This window comes from Podarcis bocagei (genome assembly GCF_964188305.1).
Source record: "Podarcis bocagei genome assembly, chromosome: 4".
Taxonomy (NCBI): Eukaryota; Metazoa; Chordata; class Lepidosauria; order Squamata; family Lacertidae; genus Podarcis; species Podarcis bocagei.
The window spans coordinates 88,786,594-88,799,789 of NC_138128.1; the positions used below are offsets into that span (position 1 = coordinate 88,786,594).

The window sequence follows — 13,196 nt, forward strand, 5'->3', positions numbered from 1 at the left end:
ACTTTTTCCCTCCTAAAAAGTAAGGGGAAATGTGTGTGCGTCTTATGGAGCGAATGCAGGCTGCGCAGCTATCCCAGAAGCCAGAACAGCAAGAGGGATTGCTGCCTTCACTGTGCAGCGATCCCTCTTGCTGTTCTGGCTTCTGAGATTCAGAATATATTTTTTCTTGTTTTCCTCCTCCAAAAACTAGGTGCGTCTTGTGGTCTGGTGCGTCTTGTAGAGCGAAAAATGCGGTATATAAAGGTACAACTGCCTCAGAAATTAGGAAGTTAAACTTAGGAACTCTGCCCAGAAGTGTAAAAATTTTTAAATGGCCAAAAGGGGGAAGTTAAAAATAAAGCATTCCAAAACACAAGTCTCAACCAATTATATCACATCTGCTCAAGGAGTATTCATCCTCAGCCACAAAGCCACACATATGAAAGGGTACCAAAAATAGACAGTGCTGCCTTAGTTCTTCTCAAAAGGGCAAGTTCTGCTACAACATAAAAGAGAGGCTATTTTGATTTTTTAAAAAAATAGCAAGAAAAATCATCATTTCCAAGCTAGCAAATTTTAAATTTGCTTTCCTTTTAAAAGCTGAAATTTAAAGTAACTGACAAACTACATTGCTGGGGGGGAAAATAAGCAGAATATTTTTCTTATGTAAGAACCACTTATCCTTCTTACTACTCCGCTAACGTGTCCTGCTACGGACCATCAGCAAGGTCACATTGTATAGTTGGTTAGTGCATAGTGCTGATAACACCAAGATTGCAGGTTCGAATTCCGTATGGGACAGCTACATATTCCTGCATTTTAGGGGGTTGACCTAGATCAGGCGTCCCCAAACTCAGCCCTCCAGATGTTTTGGGACTACAGTTCTCATCATCCCTGACCACTGGTCCTGTTAGCTAGGGATGATGTGAGTTGTAGTCCCAAAACATCTGGAGGGCTGAGTTTGGGGATCCCTGACGAAGATGTTCATCAGGGTCCCTTCCAACTCCACAATTCTATGGTTCTATAAATGTATAAGAATAACTGGGAAAGTGGGGAAGAACATTGAAAGTTAAGTTGTTAGCCATGGAAAGTGTTGAGTCTGAAAGCATTCCTGTGTCAAGACTACATGGAATTGGCAGAAATGACTGGCAGAATCCGAGACCAGGGAGAAGAGTCGGTGGAAGAAGATTGGAAAAAAATTTAAGGACTATCTACGGAAATACTGTAAAATTAATGAATGTTAAAGGGATGTTGGATTGGAAATAAGTGGTGTTGGTAAAAAGATTAATAAGAATATGTAAATACGTATTGATAACGGTGGAAAATATATTTATTATAGGTTAAGACGCTGAGTAAGGTTAAATGATAAAGGATAAGGATTTGCTGAACTAAACATCTGAACTGGAATACAAAAAGGGAGGTGTGAGGAGGTCAAGAAACTAGTGAAGGAAATACAAGATATGAAAATATTAATCTTTTTTCTGTTTTGTTTATTGGTGTTTTTTTATCTCTCTCTTTTTTCTCCTATTTTGTTAACTCTTTTTTATTGTGTATTTTGTATGTGTTTTGTTTTGTATCTTTTTTAATTTAGCTATTTTTCTTGGCTTTTGTATTTTATGTTCAATTCTGAAGTTATTGATTGCTTATGAAACTTTAATAAATATCATTATTAAAAAAAATGAAAGCATTCCTGTGTCAAAATAATCTTTCTCTGTTATTTTCTTTATTTTAAAAGAGTTGGTCACTGCAAGTTGCTAAATAGTCCGTGAGATCGGATTCCTTACAGAGCCTGTGCTTCAGCTGTGTCTAGCATGAGGCCCGTTCATAATGCGGTTGCTGAATCAGTCTACCTACCTATGGTTTCAAAGCAAGGCATACAAAAACTAAAGTGAAAAGGAGAAACTCATAAGGGGAGTGCAAGCTTCTTTTTAATACCCTGCATCTCCAAGGAGAACCTTCACACTTTGAAGACTGTGCTTTTAGAGGAGCTCAAATTTAGCATATAATTCTCGGTTGAGAATGTAAGGTCATATTTTGCTCCCCATCTCATTTTCTATAGCAGGACAGAAGCACTTACAGTATTGCAGAGTGAATAATAGAAGACTGGCAAAGCTAGGGTTGGCAGCCAGTCAACTGACCAGCCAAGCATTGTTCCAAGAATGTCATTGTATAGATCACAGTTTACTTTTAAAATTTTCATTATGGTGTTATTTGTTAAGTGGAGCAGGAGTGAGGGCAGATCACCCTAACCCTATCATTTAGGTGCAAGCCTAGCACACTAACAAACCTTCTCCCATGGCAAAAACTGGAACACATGCAGTCATCAGCATCAAAGGCCCAGGGGAATGTCAGATTAGAAACAGATACACCAAAGTTCAAATTCTCACCCAGCCATAACATTTCATTAGACGGCATTGGGTCAATCATCACAATGCTGCTCTGGAGATAAATCAAGGGTGGGGAAGGAAGCTATGGGTGGTATTCAATTAGGTTTTATTCAGAGTAGACCCGGTGAAATTAATGGACATGACAAACTGAAAAGGAAAACTCTGGTGCTAAACCTCTGCTGTCTTCTGGGACCTCTGGAGATGGGGGGTTTATTTTTTTAAACGAATGCCATTGTTTCCCAGATGTGACTTTTAATAATTAGCCTAAGTATCAAACCTGCTCATATGATTCTGTTTGTCTTCATAGCACTAATTCTTGGGGCTGGAGCCACCTAACTAAATTTGCACAAGGGCTTCTACTTACAGAAAGGGGTTTGCCCTTCTACACCACCTAAAACTGGCTTGGGGTGTGCGTGTGTCATGACATCCCCCCCAACAGCGTACAGGGAGAGGGGAGGGGGGGTTGTTCCATCTGGCAAGCTGATATGCTTGCTCAGACAGAATGTTCAATGTAGCGCAACACTGAATTCCACCCTTGATCATTCTTTAACCAGACTTTTTTTTGACAAGTCAAATTTCCAACCCCAAGAATGTCTATCCTAATTAATTTTATATTCTACTATCATCCACCATCGTACCTGAAAAGGACAAAATACCCATCACATATTAAATGCACTGCAATACATAAATGGCAAAATAGAGCAGCTCTTCTGCATTCGGCTTGCGTCTCCACTCTTGTGAGTCACAGCACTTCAAGAGTGGAACCAGACCTTTGGACTCCTCTCATCTGGTTCCTTCAGTTTGCCATTAATGCACGGAAATTTAATTATGACTAATGGAACATCCCTACAACCTGTTTTTCCTTTCTCCTTTCCAAAATCAAAAGAAAACCAAGTTATTAGTCATGTACCGTACTTCATTCCCCCCACCCACTCATCAACTCCACAGAGTTTTTTCTGAATATGTCAGGGTTCCCTCACCCCAAACGTGTCTGATTCAAGAACTTCATTTGAAGATAGAAAATGAAATAAGCAGCCACTTCAAACATATGCGTCCATAAATTAAGAAGCTATTTACACATGACCTTTGCTTTTTTTATTGTTAGCCTTGAGGCAGGATTGTTTGTATTTTTCAAATATGCTTTGCATAGCGTTTGTCGAGTTTAAGAGCTTAATGAATAATTATAACCCTGCTTGTTTGATGGTTAACTAAGCTCAGTTTCAATTTCCAAGTCTAAATAACATTGGCACATCTGCTCACCGGATGGAGCGGGTTGGGGTGGGGGAAATCAGTGTAGAACCACTGCAAGTATCCATTCAAAGAAAAGCAGGTGATCAATCCTCTGCCGCCACTATGCGCCACAGGAGCATGATGTCATTTCCATTCCGCCTAAACTGGCACGCCAGTTTACATCTCATGTTGCTGGCAGCAAAAAAACCATGCTGATATTTGAATTTATTTAGTTTATGAACCACTTCCCATTTTTAAAACTCTGTAGCAATTTAGCAATGAAAGCATCAACAATAAAGACAGTTTCAAGTCCAGTACAGATATACACTGCATGGTAGATAGGGATTAAAAGTTTACAAGGCTTGTTGCAAAATAAAGGTCTTCAATAGGTGCAACAAAGTAAGAGAGATGCCACCTGCCTGTTATATACTTTGTTGCTGAAGTAAAGCTGCTGTTTTGAGAGCAAACACACTCTAAGTTTCAATGCACTATGGGTGGGATTCAGTCCCACGCTACTACAAATGCTCTGTCTGCACAAGCATATCAGCCATGCCATAAGTCTGGGTCCTGCTTACATTTGTTATAAGTATTAACTCTAATCAGGGTACCTAAAATAGGCCACTCTCGCATTAAGCAATAAGCAGCAGCATAATTTCAATTTGTAGTTCTCTATTCCATTAGTCATCCCCCCCCCAAACTCTCGCTGAAAATCATTATTAGATTTCTATTCCCAAGAGGAAAACACGAGTTGCTTGTTACATATAAACTAGAAATGTTTCTTTGATTTCCTAAATGCCAATAATTTTGTTTTAAATGTGTTTTGAGTTTGCATGTTTTCTAAAATGGCATAATTACAAATTCTGTTTCTTTTTTTGGGGGGGGGAGAGAAACGCAATTTAGAAAAGCTGGATTGGGTGCAAACTTAATCATGCTTCAAGAACACTACTTCCATTATCTGGATGGGGCAGGGACAGGTCAATATTACATAAATCCAAGGCAGTCAACAGTGCACCCACCAGCGAAACCAAGCAAGATCTGATTACTCCACCAGATCTCTATGTATACTGACATGTGTGGACCCAAGATCGCAGACAAATCATAGTGGTGAGCTGAAACAGTCTGAAGAGGAGCTTGTTACTATTCCTACCACACTTTTATGAAAATCACAGTACCGTACCTAGAAATCTCAAACGGTTGAATACTTGTATTTGTCATCAATGGAGCATAATCAGGCCCTGCTCCATTCTGTATGTATTTAGGGCACACAGGCTAGGTAGAAAGATTTGTCTCTGGCTCCGACACTGATGATGATTAAGCACTTGCAATCAAATACAGCCAACACAGCAGCAGCAAACATTAAGACTGCAATCCAAAGCCCACTTATCTTGAGTAACTTTCATTCTTAGGGTGAAAGTAAGCTGCCCCTTGTGACACAGACTAGTATGTCATCCCTAGAACATAAGGTAAGATAATGATCACCTTCAAGCAACCCCAAACAGAAAAGATTCATGAGAGTTGGTTCTTTTGCCTTGTGGGCTTCAAAAAGTAAATACAGACAGAGTAGGGTTGGGTAGTTGCTTTTGCAGACTTGTCTGCGAGGTCACTGTAATAATAATCCCACTGACTGACGCAGCATGGAACTCTCCCAACACACACATATGCAAGACAGGAAAACAAAACCCAAAAAGACCGAGTCAGAACTGTTTTTCCATGCAAGGAAAAAATCCTCCACTATAGTCAATAAATGGGAAACTCCACTCCAGTCAGACTCTGAATGAACGAGTGCTTCAACAAAATATGATCTACAAAAGTATATTAGAATGCCTGGAACATAATAAGTGAAGTACATAATTAATGGCCTCCTTGTACTCTAACACAATTTTATTCAAACATTTTGGAGGGAGCAAATGATATTATAGGGGTAGAACTACCTAAACAGTATAGAAATTTATTCATGTATGTGAATAAATTCACATGCCCAAAAATGGAAGGAAGAAGTCCCGACGAAAGAAGATTGGATACAAAAATTCATGGATTATGCAGAAATGGCAAAACTTACCAGAAGAGTAAGAAATCAAGACAACAAACTTTTTAGAAAGGAATGGAAGTGGTTTACTGAGTATTTACAAACTATAAACAGATTAAGACATTGGCAGGATTATTGTAAAAACTTGCAGTTTCATAACAGTAAATAATTAAAGTAGATGAACAGTAAATAATTAAAGTAGATGAATAAAAGAATAAGTTAATTTAGAATATGCAGGAAATGATAAATATAAATTTAAGGAACTGCAGAAAGAGGAGGAAGGAAGTCGTGTTTTGAAATGTTAAAATGACTGTAAAACTATTGAAATGTATATAACTGAAAATCACAAATAAAAAATTATTCTCACAGGGTGATCTTGAACTACTCACACTCACTCAGCCTAACCTGATACGGTTGTTGTACTACTCAGAATGTATAACCTCCATGTACTCCACCTGACTCCAACATTGCACCAAACCATTAGAAGTACCAAACTGCAACTCTGCCTTTCAGTCCTACAGATGGAAATAAAGGCCAGCTGCCTTACATTCAGCATGCAAATAGAAACAAAACTGCACCCAACAATCAATGGATTGATGTTTCAGTGTTGCAAAAATAATGGATACGATTAGCTTTACCCTGAGGCCACATCCGTTCTCTTATTCTCAAGCCCCCACTAGCCCCACAAAAGTATATTGTGGAACAGAAAATGAATCAGAATGATAGCCAGAAAGGCTATCAATTGGTCGGGGGGGGGGGATCTGAAATAAAGAGCAGTTGCTCCTGAAAATTAAGTTCTACCCATATCAAATAAACAAGGAACACGGGCTTTGCTGTCTCTGTGCTTGTAGCTGAGTGGTATGATACATGCTTTGCAAGCAGAAGAATCTCCAGGCAGGCTGGGAAAGACTCCTATTTGAAACCCTGGAACCATTGCCAGTCAGCACCATCAATAATGGGTTAGATGGACCTATGGTCTGACTCAGTATAGAGGCTTCCAATGCTGAACAAGCATTTTTTTTAGTCAAGTGAAGGCCCATTGCACAAGACTGGTTTATTGGAGAAGTAACATGCATGGCACTGACAGCATGGACTTCAAGACTGTCGCACCTTGGCTGGGGAGATCTGCAGCATTTCCCCAAAGTATTCGAATATTTTATTGGGACTGGCTTTTCATTTCTGTTGCTAGAGTCCATCAGACTGATTTGAAAGAGAATCTCTTTCCTTTAAAAAAAAAGAAGAGGATTCATGTCCAGTTCTAATGCTATTTAGGCTCTAAGGGTGCATTCAAAAGCGTAACTTTCTAGATAAGCTGCTCACGGAGTTGGTAGTCTTTACCATATCCAGTTATCTACCCATCATTATTGCTATTCTACTTCCATGGAGTTTTGGAGTGTAGTGTTTTATCCTCAAAGTATCTTTTCCCCCACAATTATTATGGAGGGAAATTTCATGCTGTTTCTTCTTTTGGTCATGGCCCAACCCAACCTTATTAGATCCAACCTACCCAACCCTGCCTTTCTCAATTGTGAATTTTGATCACTGTACCCATTCACTCAGGACTTAGGCAATTTCTTTTAGTGGAAAGCTAAGCTGGCTATTTTCCCATCCTGCTTTAAGATATGCTTTTTGGTACGCTGAACTGAAGGCATAATGCAATTTTGCAAGCTCACAATTATTGGAAGGTGAGTTTAAGAAACCCTCCTAGAATTTGAAGAGAAAGATGTACTGTGAGATGTCCCCACAAGCTCCACATTTAACTTTGCGAATGAATTAAACATGGAAAAGGTTTAAGACTTACTTGTCAAGGAAGTCCTTGTCCACAACCGCACAGATATCCAGAAGAGGATTTCCCATTCCAAAAAGCACATTTTCACTGAAAGATAAAGTTGTCAGAGTTATTCAGTTCAAACAAATTGCAGCATACTGGTAAAACAATTTTAAGATCACAAAGTCACCGCTGCGACCCGCGAACTGATAATGATTATTTGAGATAGAAACACAAACACCACATAGCTTTGGGGAGGGTGGAGAAAGAAGAGATAATGGGCCTAAGCAAAGAAACCAAACAGCATTACACTTTTAAAATGATGGGGGGTGGGGTGGGGGAGCTTGATTTAATCTGAGGGCAGCATTCCACCACGGGGAACAGACGCAAATCCCAAAGTAGGCAGGGCACTCCTCTCTCTTTCTGCCACACCCTTTTCCTCCTCCGTGGCAACTGGATGAAATTAGGCTGAGAGTCTCATGTTGCAGTCCTGCTTTAAAAAGTCTTCCTGCACTACTCAAGACACCAGAACCTGCCTGCATCTACCCACACCACTGTGCTGTCTGAAGCAGTTTGCTTCACAGCGTAGCATGGTGAAGCCAGCCTTGTGCCCTCTGTTCAAGATGAAGGTCTTATTTTATAGACTGAAACGATTATGTCTGCTTATCATATGAACCAGGGGGGGAAACCAAATTTAGCCATAAAACAGGGAGGGGGAGAGTATGTTTCTGATTTAATAGTAATTTACACAATCAAAAAGATCAAGTAATCACAGGGTATTCCTATCTTTCTAGTTTCATGGTCAGAGGACTGAGAGCAACTAAATCGTAGCCAAGTCCTGAGCTCATATTCAAAAGACAGTTTTAAGGTTGCAGCCAATAAGTTGAGAGCAGTTGTTTAAGAAACACATCACAACAAATGATCCTGAATTCAGGCCCTTAAGTGAGCCCCACCGACTTCAGAAAAAGCTGTTTCCATGCTGTAAATTAAGGATTATTTAGTAATGTAAGCTAGTTCACAGTTTGTAAAACAGTGTTAACATAGCAAAGCCAGTATTAATGATTTGCCAGCTTTTATTGGCTGCCACGTCACTTAAGGACAACTCTGCTACCAGCATAAGGTAGTTAGAAATAGAAAATTAAATTAATGATAGATGATGCACATTTTAAACAATTTCAAGGGGTTCGCCTCATGGAGTAACAAAGTAGAGCTATGCAAGGATTTCTGCTTGTGCAACAGAATGTTCTCCTGTTGTGCAAGTGGGAATCCTTGTGTTAATGGGAAATGTTAGTTGAATACGGCCCACAAACTCAGAACTCCGTTGCAACCATCATAGTATAAGCTTTTTCTCTATTTACTTGAATGTCTTTGACACATATACTCTAGCCTTGGGCTCATGATTTGTGTGCCAGAATCCAAGTCAGCAATCAATGTTATACACGCCCTCATCTCTCTTTTTGTAACAAGTGAGCCCACACTGTGTCATACAAACAGAAGCAGATATTAAACAGAGTGCTGGGCTAGGATTGAGGAGACATGGGTTCAAATCAATGCTCAACCATGAACCTTACAGGGTAATGTTGGGCAAGTCACTCAACTAACCGCAATAGAAATGTTGTGAATAAAATGCTGAAGACTACCTGTTAGCTGCCCTGAGGCTCCTGGATCAATAAGCGATCAGGAGAAGCAGATCAACTTTGGAATTTTTGCTTATGAACATCTGAAGTTGCAAGAATAGACAATATTTCAAGATAGACAAAATAGACATAGACAATATTTCAAGATATTTCTTTACTGTGCCTGCAAGATTATATTACTAAAATTTCTTTGGCTAATAAGTTATTATTGTTCTCCCCAGCTTCTCATGAGATCTTTAGAGACTGCACAGAAGTTTCTGCTGTGTGCGTCCATCGGTCACAAACTTCCACATAAAAAAGCTGAGGGAATGAAATGGGAGTTTTAGGTAAGCATGTGTCAGTATTGAGGTTAGCACCCTTATCCTATTAAGAAAGTCCCAAATGAATTCAATGGGGTCTGTTCTTGGGCAGGTACATCTAAGCCTGCAATCTTAATGAAAGTGTTATATAGTGGATGGAATTAATTTGCTTTCTTCTTGCAACCATTCATCCTACAAGTCAGGAACAGAGACGAGGAAGCAATTTTCCTCAAGTCACTGTGTGAGTTGCATAACTGATCCCCCCACAATATGATAATGTTGCACATCACTTGTGGGGCATAGTCTTGCAAAAAGAGTCAAATACACACACTCAGCACTTCAGCTGCCAGCTTCTTTAAAAGCAAGGACTACAGACATTAAATCAATCAGAACGAAAGCTGTTCTATTCCTAGAGACATCTCAAAGCATGTTGGCTCAGTGTAATCTGGTCGTTGAACTGAATCATGTTTTCAGAGGGACACTGGTCTGTGCTGCTCAACTAGAGGCAAAGAGATATCTGATACAGCAGATACTGCTGGTGCAAAGAAAAGTATCAGAGAGATATCCTTAACAGATAAGGAAATTCTGGAGTTGCAACTTTATACTAGTGTACATGTTCCAATTCATCCCATGGTGCCTGACAAGCTATGAAGACACCAGCCAATTTGGTGACTATTTGCACAATGGAAATTACTTAGGAGGATTCTTTTCTTTTCGAGAAACCACAGGGAAGCAATCTGCACAAGAAAGCTTGATCCATTTACAAAGTGAACCACTTGGGGCCAGAACCATTTGCTCCTAATAGCATTAAGCCTGTGATGGAGGGAGGAGGCTATTTTTGCCAATTCTTTCTCCTCTCTATGCTCCCCGAAAATCTGCTCTGGAGGAGGTGAGTGGGCTCTGGAGCAGCATGAGGTGATATGCATGGTTGCAAGAAAATTGGTGAGTATCACCTCTTGCGTTCCTCCAGCATGGAATCACCACTAGATCTTGGTCACTTCCATGAATGGAAGCACACCTACCATTCACAGAACTGACATCCCTTGAACCCAACTACTGGAATATCCAAGAGCTGCTTCAGTATCAAACTTTTTAGTTGATGCACACTGCAGCCCTGGACATACTAAAACTCAAATTTTAAAAGCTGATATACTTTGCCAAATTTAAGTGCCTGAAAGGAAAGGGAAGGAAGCTGCCATTGGCCATTATCATACAGGAGACAAATTTAACTCTTCAGATGCAGCCACATGTCAGGGTGATGGTCAAAAACTTCATTGGGTTTAAAACAGAATTAGCCAAATTTGTGGAGAATAAATCTCTCAATGGGTATTAACCATAGTAGCTAAACGGAGCCTGTGTTCAGAAGCAATATCTCTGTCCCCTAGAAACTGGGAGATGTTGAAATTGACTAGCAGAAAGTCAGACTAGAATTCAATGTTTCCCAAACTTGGGTCACCAGCTGTTTTTGGACTACAACTCCCACCATCCCTAGCTAGCAAGATCAGTGGTCAGGGATGATGGAAATTATAATCCAAAAGCAGCTGGAGACCCAAGTTTGGGAAACACCGGACTTGATGGGCCTTTGGTCAATTGAGCTCTCGTCACAACTTTATTCTTCCTTGAGGAGGCCCTCAGAGTAGTATTTTACTCAGCAGCCAAATCCAGATTTTAATGCACTTGTATCCAAACAGTTTTCAGCAAAACACTGAAGTCCACAAGAAAAACAATGTTTTCTAGTTTCCTTGAAGAGAATATTTGTAAATGGTCTGAAATACAGCCGGTGTACCATTACTGGTTTTTCCCTGCAACACACACCTTCAGAATGCCTTCCAGGGGGCACCCTCAATTTACACAAAGATGGCTAGTATCATTGGACCCAACATGAATTGAATGCGCTTCCCGGAATTTTCTGCAATGTTCTCTACAATACATCCTCCAAGCACGCACTTTTATATCAGCAACAAACACCTATATTTTGGGCACAAGATACTGACAAAGCAGGAAGACAGAAGCATGCCTGAATGCTTTGCTCACACTACTGCTGATGCAAGACGTTCTTCTGAGCTACGGAGAACCGGTTGTAACTTGCAAGCTTGCACATATTCCTTTGCCCAAAGAAGCCAATCTTTGAAAACATCTGGACCGAGAGATCTAGAAATTCAGGACAAGAGTAGCAAGCGTTGAAGCGTTGACTCTTCACTCTTTTCTTAATTGGGAAGCCAAATAAATTAACCGACTCCACTCCACCCCAGAACGGCAAGATCCTGCCTTTGGGAAGAAGCGATGGCAATTCCATTAAGTCGGTAATCTGATGCATAGGCATTTGGAAGTCAACGCCGGTTAATTAAGTTGCATTCTTTTTAGAAGAAAAGTGCTTCTGGCTTGCACTCTTTATAATGATTTCAGAAGTGAGGTTATTACCCCTCTATCATTGTTCATCCGGGGTCGCTCATCCATTGCTTTTAGCAGATCAAGATGATCAGGTGACAGCAAAAACTGCAAGGTTTTTAGCAATTAGAATAAGATCTATTATTTGATTGTTGATGTAAACCCCCAGAATGTATTTTCTATAGTTTAGTTTTTACCTCTATCTTCAGTACATTTCATTTTATTTATTATTCCCTGTTTAGGGAAGTTTTTTAATGTCTGATGTTTTATCATGTTTTTTATATTCTGTTGGGAGCCGCCCAGAGTGGCTGGGGAAACCCAGCCAGATGGGTGGGATATAAATTATTATTATTATTATTATTGCTATGGCTAGTGCAAATAAAGATTCTTTTTCTTCTAAACTCAGCACGTGGGCATCCTGAAGCTTTTCGCAGCTGCTGCTGCTGCTGCTTCTCAATTACATTTTTTTAAAAATGCAATTTTTTTTGCTGTGAACCGCCCTGCAGTCTTCGGAAGAAGGGCGGCATACACATTTAATACATCGCCACCATAGGAAGAATAACCGCGACACGGATATGAAGGCATTTCAAGGTAGGGAAAGGGAGCGAGAGGAACCAGGAGGGCGGCGGAGAGCATGCCAAGCCACCACCCCGCCAAAAAAAGATTGTGGTTATTCCCCGCCCCGCGCTCCTGCATACACACGTACACGCGCGTACACGCAACCCCCAACCCAATGCAAAGCGCCTCAGAGCCGGTTCAGGTGAAAGGGCGGCGGCGGCGGCTCCCTTTTCCCGAGGGAAGCCTCTCTGGCAACAGAGGTACCTCAGAGTGGGCATGGCGGTGCTGTCGCTCGGGGGGATCCTCCGGGGCTCGAACCTGACAGGCGGCGGCGGCGGGCAGCAGGGACTTCCAAGCGAGCGCCGTCCTCCGTCTCCTCGACACGCGACGCCCAACCGCTCCGCCTCTCTCTCCCTCTCCCCACAGCGGCTCGACTGACGGACTGAGCCGCCTCAAGCTGAGGAGAAGGAGGAGGAGGCCCCGCCACCTGCCAATCCCCGCCTCCCGCCGCCGCCATTGGCTGACACGCGGTGGGCATGAGCAGAAGGGGAAAAGCGCGGGCCGGCGGCTGCTGGGAGCCACAGCGCACTTCGAGGCGGCCGCCGTTCGGGCGGCCTCGAAACCGCCGGCCCCGGCAAAGGGGTCGCGCCGTAGTGGCATTCGCAGGTCGGGGGGAGGCGCGGGGTCCGCCATGCCGGGTGCTGGCGGAGGGCGCCATCTTTGCTGTGGGCAACTGACAGGCGCGTCTAATACCATACAGCCTCTGTCCGCCTCACCACACACACGCTTTCTCCGCCCGTCGTGGCGGCTTTCCCTCTTCCTAAAATTAAGAGAGAGAGAGAAAGGGGGATTTTCTTGGCTGCCGGGTTCAGCCAGGCCTCTCTTCACGTGGCGAAACAAGCAGGAGGGATGGGGCCTCCCTGA

The 13,196-nt window shown here is 41.8% G+C and overlaps 1 protein-coding gene across 3 annotated transcripts in view; it reads right to left on the bottom strand.

Moving 5' to 3' along the window:
* Positions 1 to 13,196, bottom strand: part of ADK (adenosine kinase) — a 204,873-nt gene that overhangs the window by 180,716 nt on the left and 10,961 nt on the right. For 2 of the 3 annotated variants that reach the window (XM_081191845.1, XM_081191847.1), the window contains exon 2: positions 7,424 to 7,498. In XM_081191845.1, coding sequence (XP_081047971.1) covers positions 7,424 to 7,498 — 75 coding nt within the window. Of the gene's footprint in view, positions 1 to 7,423; positions 7,499 to 12,536; positions 12,721 to 13,196 lie in introns of those variants that run through there. The other variant, XM_081191846.1, reaches the window with a different exon arrangement.